This window comes from Strigops habroptila, chromosome 1, assembly GCF_004027225.2.
Source record: "Strigops habroptila isolate Jane chromosome 1, bStrHab1.2.pri, whole genome shotgun sequence".
Lineage (NCBI taxonomy): Eukaryota > Metazoa > Chordata > Aves > Psittaciformes > Psittacidae > Strigops > Strigops habroptila.
The window spans coordinates 4,481,357-4,504,418 of record NC_044277.2 but is presented as its reverse complement, the minus strand read 5'-3'; the positions used below and the strand labels follow the sequence as shown (position 1 = coordinate 4,504,418).

Below are 23,062 nucleotides of genomic sequence, written 5' to 3'. Positions count from 1 at the left end.
CAAATGTTTGCCCAAAGATACAAAAATATCCATCAGAGATTTCCCAGAGGTTTATTTTGGGCGGGGGGGAGGTTTTGAAGGCCTGAAATCTGAAGATCATTTTTTCCTGGACAGAAAAAGAGTCTTAGTAACTGCAAAAGAGATAGAGGCTCTCATTCACATACCTGAACGAGTCTATACAGAAATCAATATTCCTGGAAGAAAAAGTAAAGTGGTGTATACACTTATTTACAGCTGAACATCACAGCTCCTGTTAACTTCGGCTCCACCACCAGGACAGCAAAGATAATCTGTCTAATCCACTGCACTCAAAGCTAGCTTGGCTCATTTTTGTCACGCTCTCACTCTGTTGATTTAAGATTCCTGCTAAGTTTTATTAAAGCACTTCCTCTAATCATCCCAATGGCCTCTCCGACTTCAAATTATTGACTAAAACAAACCCTTCCATATTTAAACGTATTTGTCTGTCATGTTACAAACACTATTGCACCTTTCAATGGATCAGCCTCCTAACTACACAGACAAAGCAAAAACATGAAATAGAAAAAGACAGAAAAGTAACACAGAAATGGGACACACATGAAGAATGGCTATCTAATCAGAGTCCAAAATCATGAATATGCATGACAGGAAATAAACAGAAGGAATAAGAAAGATGGGCAAAGAGCTTTGAGAACAATAAAACAAAAACAGCATCAACTTTGCAGATAGTACAGGGCTTATCATCAAAGCAACACTGATCAAAGTCTTGTGTCCACAGTCTCATGTCAAGTGTAAAAATTCCAGTTCTTTTACTTCAGCATACCTTAAACTACATGTACCTGGCATTAATAGTTCAAATCATGAAGAAAAATAGAAAAGGCTTTCAATGGGGAATCATTCTACTTAATGACTTGTGCTCAATACGAAGTTGTTTACCATCACAACTTTGAGCCATAAAACCTAAGAAAACACATTGGGAAAAGTATCATGATTGAAGGTTGGATCGATGCTTCCAGTATTCATTTAACATGAAACGAGTAAACCAACAGAACAAGAAATCAGAAATTATAAGATGAGAGAAAGAAGAAAATTAGAATAAAAGTATTTTATTTACTATTTACTGCTGTTCAGCCTGGAGAAGAGAAGCCGTGTGGAGACCTCAGAGCAGCCTTCCAGTATCTGAAGGGGGCCTATAAGGATGCTGGGGAGGGACTCTTCATTAGGGACTGTGGCGGTAGGACAAGGGGTATCAGATTCAACCTTAACCAGGGGAAATTTAGGTTAGATATAAGGAAGAAGCTCTTTAATGTGAGGGTGATGAGGCACTGGAATGGTTTGCCCAACAAAGTTCTGAATGCTCCATCCCTGGCAGTGTTCAAGGCCAGGCTGGACACAGCCTTAGGTGACATGGCTTAGTGCGAGGTGTCCCTGCCCATGGCAGGGCGGTTGGAACTGGATGATCTTAAGGTCCTTTCCAACCTTAACTATTCTATGATTCTATGATTAATGGTGGACCACAAAAAGGGTAAAAAACAAAGGAAATCAAGCAACGAAGAATTCTAAGTACTGCCCATCACTGGAAGCAAGCTTGAATAAGTAGTCATACTGCAAGGGTAAGGTACTGACTCAGAAGGAAAAAGGCTGTAGGACAAGCAAGCTGAAACTCCCACTACTCAAAGAAAAGGATACACTTGCTATGAAAATGATTCTGTGAGACTAATATAAAAGAATGTGATACAAGATGAGAAATCAGACAACAAAGGGGCATGGGGACTGCAGGCATGAGTACATGTTAATAATAAAACAAAACCTCTTAAAATATTAAACAATGCTTTGAATTATTGAAATAAAACGAGAACAGTTTATTCTTGTGATAAAGAAATAACTATTCCCGCATTCTAGAAAGCTCACAGATGAGACTGGAAAACAAGAACAATCTAGGCTGGAAGGAAATGACTAAAGGTCCTCTAGCCCAGCCCACTGCTCAAAACAAGGCCAGCTTTGATAGTAGTTTAGGTTTTTCACTGTCCTATAGCTCAAGTTTTGAAGATTTCTCAAGGTGGAGATCCCATGCTCTCTCTGCGCAACCAGTTCTAGTGTATGATCACCCTCATGACTGGAAAAGAGGGAATTTTCTATTAGGAAAGTTTTCCATAGCTGCAACAACTCTCACTCTTAGATTGGGCATCTCCAGTGAGAGTCTGATTCCATTTTCACTACACTTTCCCATTTTGGGATCGAAGAAAGAAATAGGAATTACCCCAGCATTCTTCTCTACAAATTCAACAGATATAGCTCTTGAACCTGACCTCATGTGTCATATACTCCAGCCTGCCAATCACCTTGGTAACACTGCTGAACTGACACCACTACGTCAATATTTCTATTGCACAGGGAGCTCAAAACTGGCGTTGGTTCTAAAGACATTGTCTCTCAAATGCCAAATTGAGGGGAATAATTACTTTCCTCAACTTGCTGGCTACAGTCTTGCTATCACAGACAAATCAAGCAAAATCAACTCATTTCTACCAATGAGCTGACACGAACGCACAGCAGAATTTCTCAAAGCACTCTATTTATGGAGCACTGACTAAAGAGTTACGTTAATCACTCCAATTATTTGTATCTAGATTGCATGCCTGCTTCCTCTTCTGCTTACCAATGAAACTGGAATTCAATATTAATTCAAACACATAACTTGATTATGCTAACAGTAAAAAGAAGTATTGACGCTATTACAATTAATTCGCTCAGGGAACGGATGGAACGCACATCTATGCAAATAACTGCGTTCTGAGTTCTTAAGTGCGTGTAAGCACTCGTAAGAAATTTCCTCATTAAGAAATTAAGGAATTACCCAAACATAAAGTTTTTTAAATATATAATGACATCATTACTTACTTACACAATAGAAATTAGACCATAAACCTAAATGTTCTTAAATAAATTAATTCCTACATAGAGTCCTTTCTGATGTACAGCTTTACAATCACTTTTTCAATTCACTCCTAACAATTTGGAATACTTCTGTGAGGGTTAGAGAAAATGTTGCTGAAGAAACCAGTGTGTCAGCTTCCAAGAATGAACTGTAGCATGCTATAAGTACAACCTTTGGGCACATTCATTTCCCATGGAAAACCACTTTATTATATGTGCCATATTACCCAGTAATTTAAGTTAAATTGTTTGACTAGCCACTGCAGTAGACCTATCAATAAAGCAAACAAAAATGCTGAGCAAATAAATACATGCTGATTCACTTAGAGAACCATAGAATCATAGAATCACGTAAGCTGGAAAAGACCTTTAAGATCATCAAGTCCAACCATTACCCCAGCACTGCCAAGGCCACCACTAACCCATGTCACAGAGGACCTCATCTACATGGTTTGTGAATGCTTCCAGGGACAGTCACTCCATCACTGCCCTCGGCAGCCTGTTCCAATGCCTGAGCACGCTCTCAGTGAACATATTGTTCCTAATATCCTATCTAAACCTCTCCTGGCACAGCTTGAGGCCGTTTCCTCTTGACCTATCACTTGTTACTTGGGAGAAGGGACCAATCCCACCTCACTACAACCTCCTTTAAGGCAGTTGTAGAGAGCAATAAGGTCCCCCCTGAGCCTTCTCTTCTCCAGACTAACAATGGGCTCTAAGAGACAGGGTTTATTTTTTAAAGCAAAATTAAACGTAAAATATTTAACATAAAGGGCAACATTGGATTAGCACTGAGTGAAAATTAAATTGCTTTGGTAGTTGGAGGACTTTCTACCTTTAAATAGAGAACAATTAAGAAAAAATCCTCCTAGTTGGCATAAAGAGGAATGCAGATTTTCAAACAACAGTAGCAAATATACACTAATTATTAGGTTTGGGGATATAATTATTACTTGAAAACCAGTATATGTAAATTATGTAGCATGAGTTCTAGTCAGTGCAGAAAGGTGCAGAACTGATTTATGGGTCAGTAACAGCAAAGCGTTTAAACACTGAGTAGCAGAGATTTTCATTTCAATACCTCATCTCCAACCAATATGAGAAAATTTACAGTACTGCACTGTTGAACTGAGGTTATACTGAGTCAAATGGTTCTTTTAAACTATTTTAGAAGAGTCCATATGAGAATTTTTTCCAGAAAACTAACAGAAAGAGGAGATTTAGAAAGATACCTACCATGTTTTCTACTCGGAGCTCAAAAGGCATAGGGTTGTACACCATCAGCTGAACTTCACATACATCTCCTTGGACCCACTGGAAGTCTACATGGAATGATTATAAAATTAATGCAGGAATTAACCTAATCACAGTGTCATAAAAAAACATCAGCAGCTGAGCTGTCAGATTGCTGTATTATCCTATGTTTTAAATTAACATCTCCATATAATCTTCACAATCCGAGTCCTGTTCACGTGCATGGCGGGACACAAGCTATAAATCCCAAGCAAAGCAATGGAGTAAATAATAGTAACAGCGGCCCAAAAACCCAACATTACATTGGCAAAATTAACTCAGGCATTCATTCAAACCAGTACTTACACACATCCTTAATGTTAAGCACTTAAAGTCTTATACAGGTACATCGCCTTGGATATTTAACTGAGTTAAGCAGCAACTACGTAAGGAATGAACACAACAGGAAGAAGGAAATTGAAAATAATTGGAACAGATCTTCATATAGACACAGCTGATGATATAGAGTAAATATGAGATTGTTCTAAATTAAGAAGGAAACAACTGCTCACCAGCAAGATGCTACCTTAGTTTTCTCCTATTAATTTTCTTTGGGAAACAGTAAGTAGTTTGGGAGATGCTGTGGGAGGGGAAGATGACAGTAAGACCTATGGATACAGATTTTCTGAGGTTGACAAAATGGGAGACTTAAGCAATAACATATTATTAGGTAACTTGTGAAAATACTTAGGAAAGACAACGAACAAAAATAGGTCAGGTAATAAGATCAACTGAAAATACATATTTCACAACATGAGACAGAGGTTCTACTTTCAAGACACTTTCTCCTGCCAAGTTCCATATTTGGGTGGTTTTTTTGATTTAAGGAGGCAAGAAGTTTATGGAACGGATGGCAGCAGCAGAAATGCAAGTTCGAAGGAACTGTTCGATGCAGAAAGATTATTTTACATCAGCACTTCATAACCTCTTCAGCCCACAAGGTCCTGTCTGCCTTCCAAATTTCTCAGTTAACCGCATGCACCTGACATTCAGACTTAAAACTGAATGTGATGAGATCCTCCACACAAGCTGAGGACCTGCTGTGCAAATAAACAAAGGTGGTTTAACTGGTTTGGTTAAATAAATCATGGCTATGAGCTAATTTATAACATTTGTGGATTTACTTTTACTAGTTTACTCAACGTTAACATGCGTTACTAACACTTTTTCACTAGGATATTTAAAAGTGCCCAGTAAAAAAGACTTACATATACATTAGGACTGTAATTCACAGTTGAAACCATCTGTACCCTAATCGTACATTCACAATCATTTACTATCTGATTACATTTTGCAAGCAATATTAGAGAGCTCAAGGGAGATGTACTTAATGCAAATGTTTAACTGCAATTAATGCTAGTGGAAATTAAAAACATACATTCAGAGAGGTTAACAGGTTCTATTACTATGAAAGCTGAAAAGCAAAACTGGTGATTAAAACAAAATATTCAAAAGCACAATTCTAAGGGATGTCCTCTAAATTTCTTTCTATTTAACTGCTATTAGTGGCCACACTGTCTTATGCATTTTGCAGTCCCCAAAAGAATCATTTACTCCTCAGAAGAGGTATTGTACAGAGCTTCAAAGGGATCTAAGCACTGAAGCCCCATTATGCTTGACTGAATCAACGTAGGCACTTCTTGTAGCCAAAGTAGGCACTTCAGTCCTTCTAAATTAATTTTCACATTATAAGAACTACCACAAGATTGGGATGTTTTCCCTGAAAATGCTTTCAATATAATTGTGTAAAAAGTGATTCTGGAATATTAGAAATCTTGATTTCATTGAAGTGTTAAACACAAACCATTGATGTCTGATGCTTCAATTTGTCCTTCCTTCAAAAAAGAAAGGATTCTAGGATCATTTAATTTTTACAGGTATGATCCCTCCCTCAGTAGAATACTCCTGGAATATACTCCCTGAGAGCACAAGTGATTTTCTTTTCTGCCTTGCCAATCAGAGATAGGGGTGCAGGCAGAAGTCAATCCATCATGCAGATCAATACCTGGCTTCAGGGCTTGTATTGTCACTAAGGCCTTGGTTTCTACGATCATGGCAAGTTCTTCAACAAACACAGCCTACTGGGGAGAGACAAGATCCACCTGCCAAGAAGAGGCAGGAGAATCTTCACTAGGAGCATGGCTGACTTGCCAATCTTGCTTTAAACTAACTTTGGGAGGGTGGTGTCCAAAGCTGTGATGAGTGCAATGCCCTGCACCTGCAATGACATAACCGAAGAGCTCAGTACAGGCTAGGATCTCTATATGGCTGGGGAGCAATTTTGTCGACCTGAGAGTCCTGGCAGACAACAAGCTGAACAGGAGCTAGCAGAGTGCTGCTGCAGCAACAAAGGCAAATTGGATCCTGGGCTGCATCTGCAAAGGTAATGCTAGCAGAGATGTGATCATCCTACTCTACTCAGCCATTGTCAGGCCACACCTGGAGTACTGTGTCCAGTTCTGGTCTCCTCAGTTCAAGACAGACATGGACAGACTAGATACAATCCAGATGAGTGCCATGAAGATGATCAAGGGGATGCTGAAACAACCCCATGAGGAAAGACTGAAATAGTTAGGTCTCTACTCCCTGGAGAAGAGAAGGCTCAGGCGTGAACTTTTCAGTGTTCCACTACTTAAAGGGTTGCTACAAAGAGGAGAGAGGCTCTCTTCACAAGGCGAGAGATGGAAAAGGCAAAGGGCAATGAGTACAAGCTGCACCAAGAGAGGTTTCATCTAATAATGAGAAATTTTTTACAGTGAGAACAATCATTCACTGGAACAACCTCCCCAAGAACGTGATGGAGTCCACATTATTGGAGCTTTTGAAGATGCAACTGGACAGGGTGCTAGATGATCTTATCTAGGCTTCCTTTCTCATGAAATGTTGGGCCAGAGGATCTTTTGAGGTCCCTTCCACCCTGGGCTGTTCTATGATTCATTCGTGGGGGAATATACATTCATGTGAATATATATAAACACATATAGTCTATATATATATATATACAGTGAGAGAGTCTTCTATATACATATATAGTCTTCTCATTCCAACAGGAAAACATGACTACTCCCTACCACCACCAAAAAGACAGTCCCACTTCTAGAGATCTCCCTATCTGCCTTTGGTCTCCTTTCCAGAAGGTGTAGCACCCCATGTAAAAGACACCAGGGCAATGGTACAGACTTGCTTCCTTGGGGAAAAAGCTTTAGAAAGGAAAGGTAAAACTAGGTTATATGGTCTTCGGTAAAGAGCTACATTTATATCATTTAATATAGGTATGACACTAGTTGCCAGATGTACTAATGCAACTATATTATACATTCTTTCTGCTTTAGACTATCAGCACTTTGAAACAACAAAAAAAACCACTTTATATCAAAATCAGTTGGTTTATTTCTTATGACAAGCATACAATTAAAGCAATTTAACCAGAAAAGAATTATCCCATTTGTTGTTTCCAATCAGAAAAGCTTATCACACTGAAAGCTGGAAGCATTTCAAGACTTTCTAAAGGATTTTGTTTCCCTTTGGTTTGTCAGCAGTACTTGATTTCCTTTGCTTTAACAATAATTTAACCGAAATATGGCTTACATACTTCCATGTAAGAAAACCACAGTTCATTTGTTAATGTCAATTGTTTCTCATTAAAGTTAAATATAGGCAATTAAAATATTCTCATTAGTTTCAAAGCTCATTAAATTTCTCAGCTCCTTTCAAAGGAAGTATCTGATTCTATTTTGTATATTCTTTTGTTTGCGAAACTTTGAATGAAACATTAAAGGCTTTTAAAAGTGAATGCACTGTGTATGGACTTCAAAAGACAAATGTTTTCCAGGAACACACGCAGTTCAGACATCTCCTCAGACTAAATAAAGATGTAAAAGGAGCTACTGCCCTGTAGAAGATAAACTCCTATGGTACATGCAGCACACACACAAATCCTAACTTGAACCATTTCAAAAAACGCAGGTTAAATCATAATAAGATGTCAGCTAGATGATTTTTTTCTCCTGAAAGCAATAAACTGAAAACCTATTTTAAATCCCAGTGGTCTAACACTGGGATTCTATGGGTGGTGAACTACCTCAGTCCAGTTTCCTATGGATTTGCATCTTTCGTCCAAGAAACTGCAGCTCATTCATCCCAATTTCTTCATGTTCATGATGATACCCTTATCAGAAAAGCACAAACCAGAGCAACGCATCGAGCTCAGGGCACCACACATGATAACTGCCTAAGCTGGCTACTGCTGAACAGAACGTAGCAGAGCTAAGTTTTCCCTGATTTCTCTTCCGTGTGACATGGAAATAAAATGAGTTTATCTCCTCTGAAGATCAACTTTATCATCTCTCAGACTTTATTCCTCTTTTCAATGTGAAGCTGTCCCATGGAGAACAAAACTTTGCTCCTTCAGAACTTTAGGCTAAAAAGCTAATTATTTCCAACACAAGAAAGTAATTCTCAGATTTGCTTTCCTTGACCAAGGAAGATTTTGTAATTTAACAAAACAATGGAAAATGATGAAAAATATTCTTACCTATTTTCTTACTTCGTTCTTCCCCACGACTGTGAGCAATAATCGGAGAATATATGAAGGGGCTTTTGGTTGACACATTCTGCCCAAGCAGACTTTTCACTTTGTGAGGTCGGAGACTGGTTGGGAGGTTCAAGAGCTTCACAGATCTGTTGAGTAAAAATCATTTTATAAAGTTTTATTCTTTCTATTTTATTTTGTAATAGATGGTTGTGTTAAAAATGAACTGATAAATACTAAATGCCATTCTGAGTAGTGATTAAAATACATGAAATGGAAAACGTGAAGTAAACACCTACGGTACAAAAGAAAGTAATGCCAACCCAAGGAAACTGAAGACAAAGTTTCAGAAAGCTCTCAGAAAAGAAAAACCAAAGGAAAAACATCTTCTGTAGAAACCAACAAAACCAAACCTAACCAGATAGGTGATTTAGAATCCACATGAGTAAGAGTCCAGCTAAAACCCAAGGAGACTTCTAAAACCAATTAAGAGGCCAAGTGCAAGAATGCTAGAAAACTCCAACTTGTTCAAAGATTAATTCCCTTCTTCCCCCCTTTCCTACATCCACCTCCCACTGCAAAACTTAACTCACTGGAATTCCTTGCTAATGCCATAATAAACCAGAGAGATAATAAATGTTACAGTACATGATTAAGTTCTCATGTTTTATGAAGTGCTCCAAATACTGTGATGAGAGCACTGGAGCACTAAGAAAGAAACCTGCCTTCTTCCACTGTAAAGGTCATAGAAATAACTTAAAATTTAGTTGGGAAATTATAATATAAAATAAAATAACCTGGAAACAGGTTGCCCAGAGAAGCTGTGGCTGCCCCATCCCTGGCAGTGTTCAAGGCCAGGTTGGACACAGGGGCTTGGAGCAACCTGCTCTAGTGGGAGGTGTCCCTGCCTGTGGCAGAGGGTTGGAACTAGATGATCTTTAAGGTCCCTTCAAACCCAAACCACTCTGTGATTCTATGATTCTATAAGTACCTTCACTTTGAAAAGCAGGTAAGTATTCTTTATTAAAACAATTTTGTGTCATTTACAGGATAGCACTGAAGTCATTCACTTGCCAAAGCTACAGAATCATACCTTACTTCAAAACAATAAACTGGTATTGAGTGCATGAAAAGTCAGCACAGTTATACAGAGTACATACATACAAGAAAACCAAGATAATGAGCTACTGCTGAAAAATAACAAAGCTATAAGAGTAGCACTACACAGACATGTTATCTCTGCAATATTAAACACCTGAGAAGTTACTAGATAACACTAAAATTATCTTGGAACAAGAAATAAATCACATCCATATATTATCTGCTGGTGATAGTGTCTACATCATAATCGAATGCAAAATAACAGACGTGAGCCTGAAAAATAAAGAGTAACTATGACAGATTCCTGAATATTTCATATTTTAAAACTTCTGATACAGTTCTGCTAGAAATTAGAATGCAACTTAAAGCCAAACATGAGAATGATACTTACTTGAGGAAGCAAACATTAAATTTGATAAAGCGCTAATAAAAAGCAACCTTAATTTATAGAGAGAGAAGTGCTTTGGCTCATCCATCATTATTATATAAATACCAGTGGATAACCTGTTTTACCTTAACACATGACAGTGGAAGGAATAGTCTTCAACCACATCAGCTGTACCCTCACAGGTCATACATAGAACATGGCAAATAATTTAATTTCTTTGTGTGGAAAGCTTCAATAACGTACATTTTCCAGTCCCTGGCCCAGCCTGACTGAATGAGTGACAATCAGGAATTACAAAACAATTTCACTAGCTACCCAAAAGATCAAAATCTTGTATTTGGAAGAAGTTGTGTTAACTAAAACCAATATCTTGCTTAGAGGGGAAATGGAGATAAATAAAAAAATAGAATCATAGAATACTCAGGGTTGGAAAGGACCTTAAGATCACCCAGTTCCAACCCCCCTGCCATGGGCACGGACACCTCGCACTAGACCATGCCACCCAAGGCTCTGTCCAACCTGGCCTTGAACACTGCCAGGGATGGAGCATTCACAACTTCCTTGGGCAACCCATTCCAGTGCCTCAGCACCCTCACTGTAAAGAACTTCTTCCTTAGATCTAACCTAAACTTCCCCTGTTTAAGTTCGAACCCAAACGCCAAGTTTTGAACCCAAAATGCCAGTCTAGTAAGTAGACAGAGGGAAGGAAAAAAAGTGGCTCCATGTAAATTTAAAGTAGTAACAAAAGCATGTAAGAACAACTAAAAGACACCAGTGGTGAAATGGAATGAAGGGTTTTTTTCTTAAGTATATTAGTAAGAAAATGAGTTTTAACACAAGTAAGTTATGAAAATTGGAATACTGTATCTATTAGAACAGAAAGGCAATAAATCATTCTGGATTTTGAGAAAACACTAGATGATTATTTCATACTCTGCTGTAATGGAATACTTCCCAATCCAATGTCCTTCTAATTTATGAAGCTTCATCAAAAGAAATAAAAATTCATCAAGGAGCTTTCCAGATTGCTCTAAGGTATATGAAACGTCAAAAAAAGAGAAAATCACCAAATTCAAAAAGAAAACAATATGAGAATATTTAAAGCACATTGATAATAGACCAAGCATCTAGTTAACAGACATGATGCACACCACAAAAAAGAAAGACTATAAAGAATACCATACTTAAATAAAGGCCAGGTAGACATTACATACTAGTTAACATGAGTAATGGAATATAAAGGTTTTGCCAAGGCAAATGTCTTTTATTGCTTTATGGGCACAGGGGAGAAGAAGGTAACAGTGCAACCATGTTCCAGTTTCATTGTGGCATTTCACTGTTTGACAGTAGTTTGATTAAGAAATCTGCATCCAAATTAAGCACCCTCCATTAAATGGATTAAAAGCTAGCAGACCATGAAATGCCAACAGTAAATAGAAGCCATCATTGTCAGCACATGTGGATGTTTCTAGAGGGCTCTAGCACGGATTGAATCATAAACATAGATTATCCAACATTGATCAAAACCACATTTCCACACACTTATAGTTTATGTCTCAAAAATTAGCATGATTTAGCTGAAAGAGCTCTGCACTCCTGAACCATGGCTATTTTCCAACTAGCTGGACAGCTCTACAGCACACTATGCCTGCTGTGTAGATATAAACGGAGGCTTTATATTTAGACACAACTAGTATTTTGCTGGATTACCAATTTTTTATCACTATGGCTTTTCTAGAACTTTCAAAAGACAAGAAAAGGGGGAGGAGGACAAGAGCACGAACGTAAATTCTTCACTGTTAAATACTGCTGATGTTGGGTTCCTTACCCCATGGCAAAACAGTAGCAAGTATGTTATATGTTCCAAGTGCAGCTAGGTCAGCGCAAGCTGATGGTGTAAATGAAACACCTGGATGGTGAGCAATTTCTTAAAGCTAGAACTAGGAATAACAAGCAAAGACAATGTGCTTGTCCCCTTCAGCATACAAACTTAAATGCCTCTATGCAAACGTACGTAGCATGGGGAATAACAAGGAGTTATAGACATTTGCATGCCTGCAGACCTATGATCTTATTGGCATGGTTGCATGGCTCCTATGGAGTGTTGGAAGAAAGGATACAAGATCTTCAGGAAGGACAGGCAGGGGAGACAAGGAGTGACTGTTGCCCTCTATGTCAATGACCACCTGGAGTGCATGGAGCTATCCTTTGGGATGGAAAAGCCAACCAAGAGCTTATGGGTCAGGATTAAAGGGAGGGCAGGGACAGGTGATGTTATATGGAGGTCTGCTAGAGGCTGCTCTACCAAGAAGCCAATGCAAAATGAGTCAATATAGTCCACGTAAGTCAGTAATTCAACTCATCCTAAAGCAGATACCTAAATTATGTTAGAAAAACCTGGAAATGACTACCTATGTGTTTTGATTGCAAACACGATCTAGGATGGTCAAATATGACCAGTTTAGCTCTATACATAGATTTTTTGTGAAACTAAATCAACCCCAAGGTCAGGTGATAATAAATTAGTCAACTAACATTCCCACTGTAATATACAGCTTTAGTTCTAACAGTTATGGTTTTGGGATCATACGTCCACATTGCATGTTTTCCAACCAAGAAGCTGATACCAGCTGCAACTCCAAAGTATGCACTGCACCACTGAAATACAGTGGAAGCAACACAAAGCAGGTATCTGCGAAGTCATCCCAGATTCCTCATCGGTGGAATTCCTATTCAACTGAATACACTGAGGGGACAATGCTGGAAGACCTCAAGGAAGATGTTTACCCCATGAGTACATATTAAAAGAGGGGTGACCCAGGTGGTCCATCAGTGCACAGCTTTGTACTTGCTCCAACCAGGAGACAAAACACTTTTCCCAGGACACTAGAAGTGGTGTGACCATTCCAATTCCATCTGCCCACAGAGAGCCATATGCTCTGGTCAAACCTGCACCCTAAGCAAGCACCTCCCACACAACATTGTTAGTGTGAACAGACCTATCATATTAAATGCACTACAAATAGTTAGACAAGGTCTCTTTCTTCAGTAAATGTGGAAAAAAGTAAGAAGTTAGTAAAACATGTATTTTCATTTTAAGAACTAAAATCTGAAAATCAATATAATTTTCACTATTTGGTTATACATTTTATTATCTCCTATGTTCTTTGATACTACAACTTTTGCTTCATGAAATGTTTGATGGCTTCCCACTGTGAACTCAAATCTCTATGAGAGCTCTTTTCAGTAACTTCTACCATATTTGTTATGAATAGAAATAATCTTTTCTTCAAAAAAGTCACTTGTTGACAAAGATTTTTTTTAGCCTTTTCTTTTATCATTGATGCCCACTAGCTGTTTTCTGTCCTTGACTCTAATGCCTCATGCTAGGCTTTCATCTAAACACAGTATTATTCATTGGACTGACTGCACGACGTGCTTTGGCACCCAGGCACAAAAATGAACACAGATTTAGAACTGGCCAGTAAAGGTGCCAGCTTCAAAATGCAACATCTGGAAAGGAACAGCTACAAAAAGCATCAGTTCCAGCTGAGTTCCAAGCTCCACAGATAGAGACAGCATCCAACTTGCAGACCTTCATTATGACCAGGTATCTAACTTAAATCTCAGCTGCATATCTCAGCTGTATCAGAAACTCTTGAATGACAGTTTAAAACAAAAAAAGCCACTCTCCTCCTGAAACTAAAGGCCACAGAAAGTATTTTCTGCTCAAAGGCTCTATTTTTGCCTAGTAACTTCTCAAAACAAGTTGACATTTTGACATTGTTCCATATTACTGTGAACAACTGTTATAGAAGACTCTATCCTTCCAGGATCTTTTAAAATGTGACAGGTACCGTGGAAAAGTTAGAGATTATATTTTGGAGTCTTACCTCACAATAGGCAATTTGGTGAATGGAACAGGAGGTAACTTCAAACCATCTGGAAGAGTGATGAATTCCATCGTACCAGGGCATTTTGCGGTGTAGCTTTCCAAGCTCTGTGTCACATCTTTCTTTTCTAGAAGACAAATTTGTTGAAAGCAAAATTAAAAAACAATTTCTGACACACATGTCACAAAAATTTAAGCTAAAGTTATGACCCAAAGTTTTACGTGGGGGTTTTTTTGTGTTTATGCAAAATCCATGGAATGCCAACTAATTTTTGTATACAATGCTTAGAGTTAGGCTTCAGAAGCCTTAATGAATGGATCAAATATAATTAAGCAACCTTAAGCAAGAAAGTTTTCTGGATTTGTCAGGATTTTTAAAGTGTCAGTTTATACCTACTTTTTGTTAGTTTTCATTGTCAAAAATTTCTACAATTTATCAAGTAAATCTACATCTCCAACACAACTGGCCTCAAGCATATTATGGCTAATAACAACAGTGAACAAGCCCTGCTTTGAAACATTAGAATGGACAACACCAAAGAACAGAAACAAATTACTTTTGATGTTACCTTGTGTTAAAACTACCTAATTCTTAAAACACTTCTATTATATTATGCTACTAAATCGTAACAACTGGTAGGAAAGTTTCTCTTTGGTTTTACTTAAAATACAAGAATGTTCAGACAAACATACATTACTTGGGTTATCTTACATAACAAACAGTAAATGCTTATGACTTTTACCCAACAATCATTTTCAACAATAGATACTCCAGAGAGAAAAAAAAAAGCCTATTTGGAAATGCATGGCCTGAACACAAAACTGTATTTTCACTGATGAAATGGGAGTCAGCAAACAGAAACAAGCCAGAGAGTATGTGTTTAGAGGGAAGGCTGACATAGGTGAAAAGTCTTACACCTATGTTGTTTTAAAGTACAGTGAACATTCCTCCACACACATGCTACCAATAAAAAATAACTATTCAATAACTAAACTGTTTCTACAAAATACTTCAGAGATCAAAATATTGAATGATAAAATAGAAAAGGGAAGGGCAATAGCAAATACTACTCTCCAAAAATGCTGCTTAGATAAGTGCATTGGGTTTATGCAGCACGGTTTTGATAGAGAGGGGTGCTGCAAGGGTGGCCTTTGGGAGAAGACACCAGGAGTACCTCCACGCCAGAGACAGCTAGTTCCAGCCAGCTCCAAAACAGATCCATCACTGCCCAAAGCTGAGCCCATCAACAGTGCTGGAGGCACAACTATAATAATATATTTAAGAATTCATAGAATCACAGACTGGTTTGGGTTGGAAAGAACCTTAAGACCATCTAGTTCCAACCCCCTGCCACGGGCAGGGACACCTTCCACTAGAGCAGGTTGCTCCAAGCCCCTGTGTCCTACCTGGCCTTGAACACTGCCAGGGATGGGGCAGCCACAGCTTCTCTGGGCACCCTGTGCCAGTGCCTCAGCACCCCAAGAAAGGGTAAAAAGTCCTGCAGAGCAGCTGTGAGAGGGAAGACTGAGAAAAATGTGAGAGAAACATCCAGTAAACCACGTCACTGCCCAAAACACCTTGAAAGGCACTAACATCCATCAATGTTAGTGCTGCCCACATCAATCCAGCTTAGTCTGTAAGCTTCTAAGGCCATGAGTACTCTTTCAAAGCAAATAAACATTGATTGTAATCGCCTTCACTATGAAATTAATGCCATATAACTGACAAATTGCTTTGCTTCTGTCTATGCTTCACTGAACTGTCTCTTGAGCCACTCACCACATTTTATTTGTGTGTAGGAAATGTGCCCAAAAAATACATTACCAGACATAAACATACATTCAGATCAGTGTAGCACAGCCAGGAATTGTGGTTTAAGACTGAGTACTTTAAGAAAAATTTTAGGCTACAGCATTTAGGTTGTTATTTTCCAGGTTAGGTGAACAAGGGCGTATAGCACAAGTAGAATCCACTGAAATGGAAAGCGTCACAGCTACCAAGACTGATGAAGACAACACTACAGTATGAGCTTAATTCTCAATCAAACCAGAGGTCTGTCATTCTGAAGAAGTGGCTTTCATTTCCTAGTGTGAAACGCTGTCAATTATTGTATTCAAAGAAAGCATGCTGCCACTTGCAAAAATAATTTGTATAGATTTGAGAGTCACATTTTTACTTCACAGTAGAAGCTCAGAATGCTTTTGCAAAGACAAGGTTTAAACAAGGCATTTTTCTATGCTGATACTTTACGAAATGTCATTTAAAACACGCTGTTACCAAGCCAGTAGCTCTATAACTTTTTACTTAGCACCTCATCGCAGCTGAGATGCTAAAGGAATCTACATCAACAGGATGTATCAAGAAGCATTCATGATGCAGAAGAGCAAGAGCTGCGTAATCCTATTCAAGAGCCACTTCTAAAACAAATCTTCATAGAATCACAGAATGTTTTGGGTTGGAAGGGACCTTAAAGCTCATCCAGTTCCAACCCCCTGCCACGGGCAGGGACACCTTCCACTAGAGCAGGTTGCTCCAAGCCCCTGTGTCCAACCTGGCCTTGAACACTGCCAGGGATGGGGCAGCCACAGCTTCTCTGGGCACCCTGTGCCAGTGCCTCAGCACCCTCACAGTGGAGAATTTCTTCCTTATATCTAATCTAAATCTCCTCTGTGTCAGGTTAAAGCCATTATCCCTTGTCCTATCGCTACATGCCCTTGTAGAAAGTCCTTCTCCAGCATTTCTCCATTGAGCACCTCTGCTACCAGACCTCTGTGGTATGAATGAATGATTCAAACTTCTCTACTTAGTCAAATTTGAAAAGCCTAATAGCTGCCAAAAACCTGCACAGACTGCTACCTTCAAACAGCTCTGAATTCTCCTAGCATCTGCCTGGCTGTCATCATACTCTGACACATAATCAGAAACTACGCAAACCTCCCGGAAGAATCTATTCTACTACTGAGTCTTCCTGACCTCTAGTTGAGATGACTATCTGTGACTGGAACACTTATCACCAGTACTTCTCTTTCTCTTTGCAAAGACGAAACAGAAAACAGTTATTCTTGGAGGTTTTCACCCACCTAGTGTCTTCATGCTTGTGTATGTCAGCAGTAAAGCAATTACCACTTGATCCTTTGACCTGTGAATTCACAGCTTTAAAAGCCTGCTTTGCAGCTGGGAACACTAGTGGATACTCACCTGTAGGTATTACAGGGAGTCATATACTGAGTGAGAAATGATGGGTTATTTTCTCATCTGAAATAACTACGTTCAGTGTCTTATTTCCTCCAGTTTCTCTCCAGACTCACTGAAAGATCCAACCAAGTCACAGCCAGTGTTGCCACTCGAGCACATACTTCTGTTTGCCTAGTATTACCTCCTAGCATAATTCCCCCATTTCATACCAAATTGGTTTCATCATCATTTTTTGACTGCTTCTGACTTCAAGTTTTGCAAGTCCACCAATATTCTTGATAATTTTTTGCTTAACCACTTCTTGGCAACACAATGAACATTGGTTTTGTCCCGGATCTTTCTGGACCTTCTTCTAATGTGAGAACACAAAAATCTGAATGCTTCAGTTGCACAGTTAGTGCACATTTGTGACTGAACGCTTCTAAATGTGAAAAAGAAGAGATTTTCTGCTATTTTCACAATAACATGAAGCAGTATTTCACAATAACAGAGACATTGAAAAAACAGACCAGGACAGGAAGGAAAGGTCAGTTACAGACTAGTATTTTTAAGCACTTCAGTAACTGTGATTTAACAGTATCACACAAACAGTATTTCACGCCTTCGCAAGTAACAGATAAAATCAGATGAACACAATTGCTCTAACTGTACATTTTAGCTCTTTCATATTTGAACGAATTTTAAATACTCAGACTGGGTCTCAGTCACTACCCATTAAAAACTAAGTCAAATATTAAAAATGCATTAGTTCTCTGGCAAATAATTGGTTGACCTTGTTTTGCTCCAGTCACTGTGTGCCTTACAGAACAACCTACAGCAAGGTAGAAGGAAGGAAGGGAACATTTTATGTCTGACCTGCCAATTACTCTGGAAGACAAACAACTTGCTGTTTCCTTACGGAACTCACTAAAAATTGAAAATGGAACTCAGGAAACTAATAGCTCAAAGCCCTCTGACTTCAATTTTTTCCCTGGTGATAAGCCCAGAATCAATGTTTTCACAAAAAAAAACAAACCCTAGTACCCAGGGTTCTTGGTGCTGGCTGAGCTTTTCCTTCCCCCTTGAAAACAGCAAATAACATTCACAAAGGAGAAGTCCAAGACGACCTGGAGCAGTCAGTCCCAGCTGGCCTACCCAACTCTCTCAGGAAGAAAGACACCAACATCTCCTTGATAAATTACTAGTAATATGTAACGAGACAGAAAAGTCAGTCTGACAGCATTAATAGCAAGAGAAACAGTAGGTTCTGTACCCAAAAACATATATATTTCCTTCACAAAAGAAAGAAGAGAATTGCTTGGTGACCCCTGGTACAACTAGAGAAGAAAAACAAGGTCAGTGTGGGTCTGCTGCCAGGAGTATCTTCAGCATTGCCCTGCCTTCTTCAGCATCATCCTGATGTCAAGATGCAGTGTATTCTTTACAGTAAAAAATAATTTCAAAAATTATTGAAATTACAAAATACATTATTGAAAATACAAAATACATTAAGACCCTCAAAAAAGCTGAAGTAGAAATTGAGTATTCGTAGACAGTAGCCACTACAGACTTCTCAGCTTGACTAGACTAATAGCATGTATGCAAAAGTCTCCATGACCTTTCAGGCAGTCCCTCAACTCCAGTTTCGGATAGATGTAGATGGATGGTAAGCATCGTAGCTGCATACTCAGCACATTCCCTACCACAAGCAAGGTAAGGTGGAGAGTGAAGCGCCTTAGCGAGACTTGTACGATCGAGCCACTAATTCAGTATTATAGTGGTTTAACTCATTAGAACAGGGCAGGTCTCCTCTAATTTGCAGGCAAACATCACCTGGTTTTCCATGACATTAAGTCTGATGGGCATTAGATGACAGCATTTTCTACAGTTTTAGTAAACAAAAAGCATCTCTAATATTTTTCTGAAAAACACGTAGAGCAAGTAAGCACAACTTCAAACTGCTGAGGGAGATCTGATACTTGAACAAGTTGTTTTGAAAGCAACATGAGGAATACTGGGTTCTCATTCCAATATTCTCTCCTGTAATAAATCTCATCACTTACCTATGTTTTTATACTGCCCTGAACAGCTACATTTCAGACTCCTACCTATATTCATTAGGTCATCACTTAGACAGGAAGCACGTGCAAGCTGACCGGCCAACTGAATGACAAAATTACCAAAGTGAGTGAGAATTCATGGAATCATAGAGTGGTTTGGGTTGGAAGGGATCTTAAAGCTAACCCAGTTCCAACCCCCTGCCACAGGCAGGGACACCTTCCACTAGAGCAGGTTGCTCCAAGCCCCTGTGTCCAACCTGGCCTTGAACACTGCCAGGGATGGGGCAGCCACAGCTTCTCTGGGCACCCTGTGCCAGCGCCTCAGCACCCTCACAGGGAAGAACTTCCTAACATCTAATCTAAATCTACCTTCTGACAACTTCAAGCCATTCCCCTTGTCCTATCCCTATATGTCCTAGCAAAAAGTCCCTCTTCAGCTTTCTTGTTGGCCCCTTTAGGCACCGGGAGCTGCTTTAAGGTCTCCCTGGAGCCTTCTTCAGGCTGACAAGCCCAACTCTCTCAGACTGTCTCCACAGCAGAACTGCTCCAGCCCTTGTAGCATCTTCATGGCCTCCTCTGGACTTGCTCTAACAGGTCCACATTCTTCTTATGTCCAGCTTCTGGGAGGCCCCAGAGCTGGACGCAGCACTCCAGGGGGGTCTCATGAGAGCAGAATAGAGGGGGAGAACAACCTGCTGGCCACGCTCCTTTTGATGCAGGTCAGGAAAGGGCTGTACTTCCTTCAGTACAAAAACAGTAGCTTTTAAAAATACAGCACAAATTCTTCACGTCTTCATATTGCCAACTGAAGTATGTCCTCCCCAAACTAAACTTTGCAACTTGTCTTCACTTGAACACTTGTGTCTTTTTCCTCAATTAATCTAATCAGGCTTCTTCAAAAATCAGAGGAATCTACACGAACATAGGAATTTTGAGCTAAAAAGCTCAGATTTGTTTTTTTCATGAATTACTTTAAACAAATTATTAGGAAACTTTTGTCATAAAGAAATGCACTATTCTATTGTAATGATGGATATTCGAATCTGGATATGGTATTGACTGGATTTTTGACTGTATCTCATCAACATACAAGTCTAAACAGAGGTAAATCATGCATGGAAGATTTTCGGGTTTATTTATAATGCTGGACAAGTGGGACGAGTCTTCATTTTATCTACAGTACATTATTTTTTCTCTCACGTAACATGGCTTACAACTTTTGGTCTTCGTACTTTGTGCTACGCAAATGAATTTAAATCTCTTATTGCTGTTGCTAGTTTAGTGTGTCTCATTTATTTATTCCACTTCAAGAAAAATAAACCCACTGAATTGGGATCTGAACCAGACTTTCTCAAGGAACCCTGGGATAAACAGATCATTATTTGAAACACATAAATATGTATAGGCATTGTGTGGCTTCACTTTCTACATAGTCTAAAAGACATGTATTTCAGGAACATAAAGTACACCTTCTTAATATAAAAGTTTGAGTGAAGTTATTTAATAAGCCAGCTTGTCTCTAGAAAACACCAATTCCAGAGAGAGATATAGAAGAAGAAAGCAAGCCCAGAGAGTTTTACTCTGCTGCTACTGTCTTGAATTTAAAAAGAAAATAAAAATAAAGGAGGGGTTAAAAAAGGCAGGAAGAAGTGCTGCAGATAAAGCAACTCTCAGGAACAAGAGTACAGAACAGTGCTGAAGTTTTATAGTACACAGCTGAAGAAAACAGCACTAGATGAAAAGAAGGAAAAGTCACAGTACCATGATGAATAAGAGTTAAATGGCTTCTGAGAAGCTTCCTCCTACTTCATGCACAATCTCCAAGCCTTTTATTACAATATGTCAGAAAGCATTTCCATTCAAGCTTTAATATATTCATTCTTACATCATATTGTGCCCCTGCTATACATCAAACACACAGGAGGTGACACCTCTCTTCAATTACACTTTATATATACAAATATATATTTTTTCATAGATATGTACACAGATAACATATAGTACTACGCTGAAGCTGTAAAAAGATTTCCAATTAATAGCTAAGAAGCTACCATGCTGCTATAAATATTCCCTGGTAATTATATTGAACATTTCAGTCTCCATGCTGAAACAGCTCATTTTAATATTACAAGACCAACCAAACTAGCTCCCTTTTGAAAGATGTATTGGTTAGGCGAAAACAACGTGCAAGTACTTTGTCAACTAAAATACAACACAGTGCATTAAAACCAGTTCATTAGTGTCAGTTAAGGAAACCTCACTTCAGCTCAGAAGTTTACATCAAGCTTTAATTTGCATTATATTCTCCCTTCAGTCTGATTAAAACGTCATTCCTTTCAGCCCTTGGAATCAGTAACTTTTACCTTTCTAAAAATTAATTTACACACTATAAAGGATCCCGGGGGAAACGCTGTCCTAAATTAAATGCAGTATTTGGGAATAACGTTCCTTGTGATTAAACATTGCGAAGTACTGACAGGCTATGTCTGTATTACCAAGTACTGCAGCACAAAAGGAAAGGAGCCTGTAGAGCAAAGCAGTTGGTGCCTACATTACATGCACTTCAGGGGATTACTTGAGATGGTCAGCATAAGCAGAGCTTCTGAGAGAAGGTTTCCACACAGGATCTCTTACTTCCCACTCTCAAGAAACAATATCACAACGAAGTCTACTCTGGAAACTCTTCTAAATAACCCTGGCCCAGCAACAGATTGTGATATTGCCATTTTTGCCAGTTTCCTAACAGTTTAAAACTGTTTTGAAAAGCAAAAGCCACATGATTCATAAATCTCTTTCCTCAACACCACAATCTCATTCACTTATTGATTCTATCTCTTCTAATCACTAACTAATCAATGTACCAAAAGGTTTTTTGGTTGGTTGGTTGGGTTTGTTTAATTCAGGAACATTGTATTAACTAAATCACACTTATTTTAATGCTCCATCACTCCTTGGAAATAAGTCACACTTCAAAGGTGTTCTAACTCCTTCCCATCATGTCACAATTATCCGTACACCCACTGTTATTTACTATAATTTCTGACACAAGAAGGAAATTTTTAACAATTTGAACAATCACTCATTGGAATAACCTCTCCAGAGAAGTGGTGGATTCCTCAACACTGGACTCTCAATATTTGGCTGCACAGGGTGCTGGGGCATCTAATCTAGGCCATGCTTTGCCCAGAAAGGTTGGCCCAGATGATCCTTGAGGACCCTTCCAACCTGGGAATCTACGAAGAGAAGCACTGATGACTAAGTTAGGGTGCAGACACCTAGTCAATACTAAGATAGACGTGTATGTGTAAAGGGAGTGATGAATCCTGTCAGAAGAGTCACTGGGATGGACAGGATCATTAGGACGATGGGGATGCAGACAGCTACACTGCAGAGACATCCACCTCAGAAGAACTTCCATCCATCTCTGAGCTCTTAAAAGAAACGTAAAGATGCATTTGCCATTTGTAATTTTAAAATGAGAACGAAGACAATTTAAGAAATCCAGTCAGTGGGAATGTTAGCAGTTCAATTGTTTAATTTCACCATTCTTTTAACATCTTTGAACCTTACCTGGTACCTGAACTCCGTTACTGATCATTTTACAGTTCAGATCACACTGCACCATAAACCATTTCTAATTGCACTTTGGAAGAATACCACAGATTTATTCTCTGTTAAAGAAGGACCAAACCTCAGAATCTTT

General features: G+C 38.9%; 1 protein-coding gene across 2 annotated transcripts in view; it reads right to left on the bottom strand.

Annotated features, from left to right (window-relative positions):
- TRAPPC9 (trafficking protein particle complex 9) overlaps window positions 1-23,062 on the bottom strand; it is a 481,851-nt gene that overhangs the window by 422,969 nt on the left and 35,820 nt on the right. For both annotated transcript variants that reach the window (XM_030504527.1, XM_030504536.2), the window contains exons 10-12: window positions 14,126-14,252; window positions 8,747-8,892; window positions 4,156-4,241 (exon numbers count right to left, since the gene is read on the bottom strand). In XM_030504527.1, coding sequence (XP_030360387.1) covers window positions 4,156-4,241; window positions 8,747-8,892; window positions 14,126-14,252 — 359 coding nt within the window. The remainder of the gene's footprint in view (window positions 1-4,155; window positions 4,242-8,746; window positions 8,893-14,125; window positions 14,253-23,062) is intronic.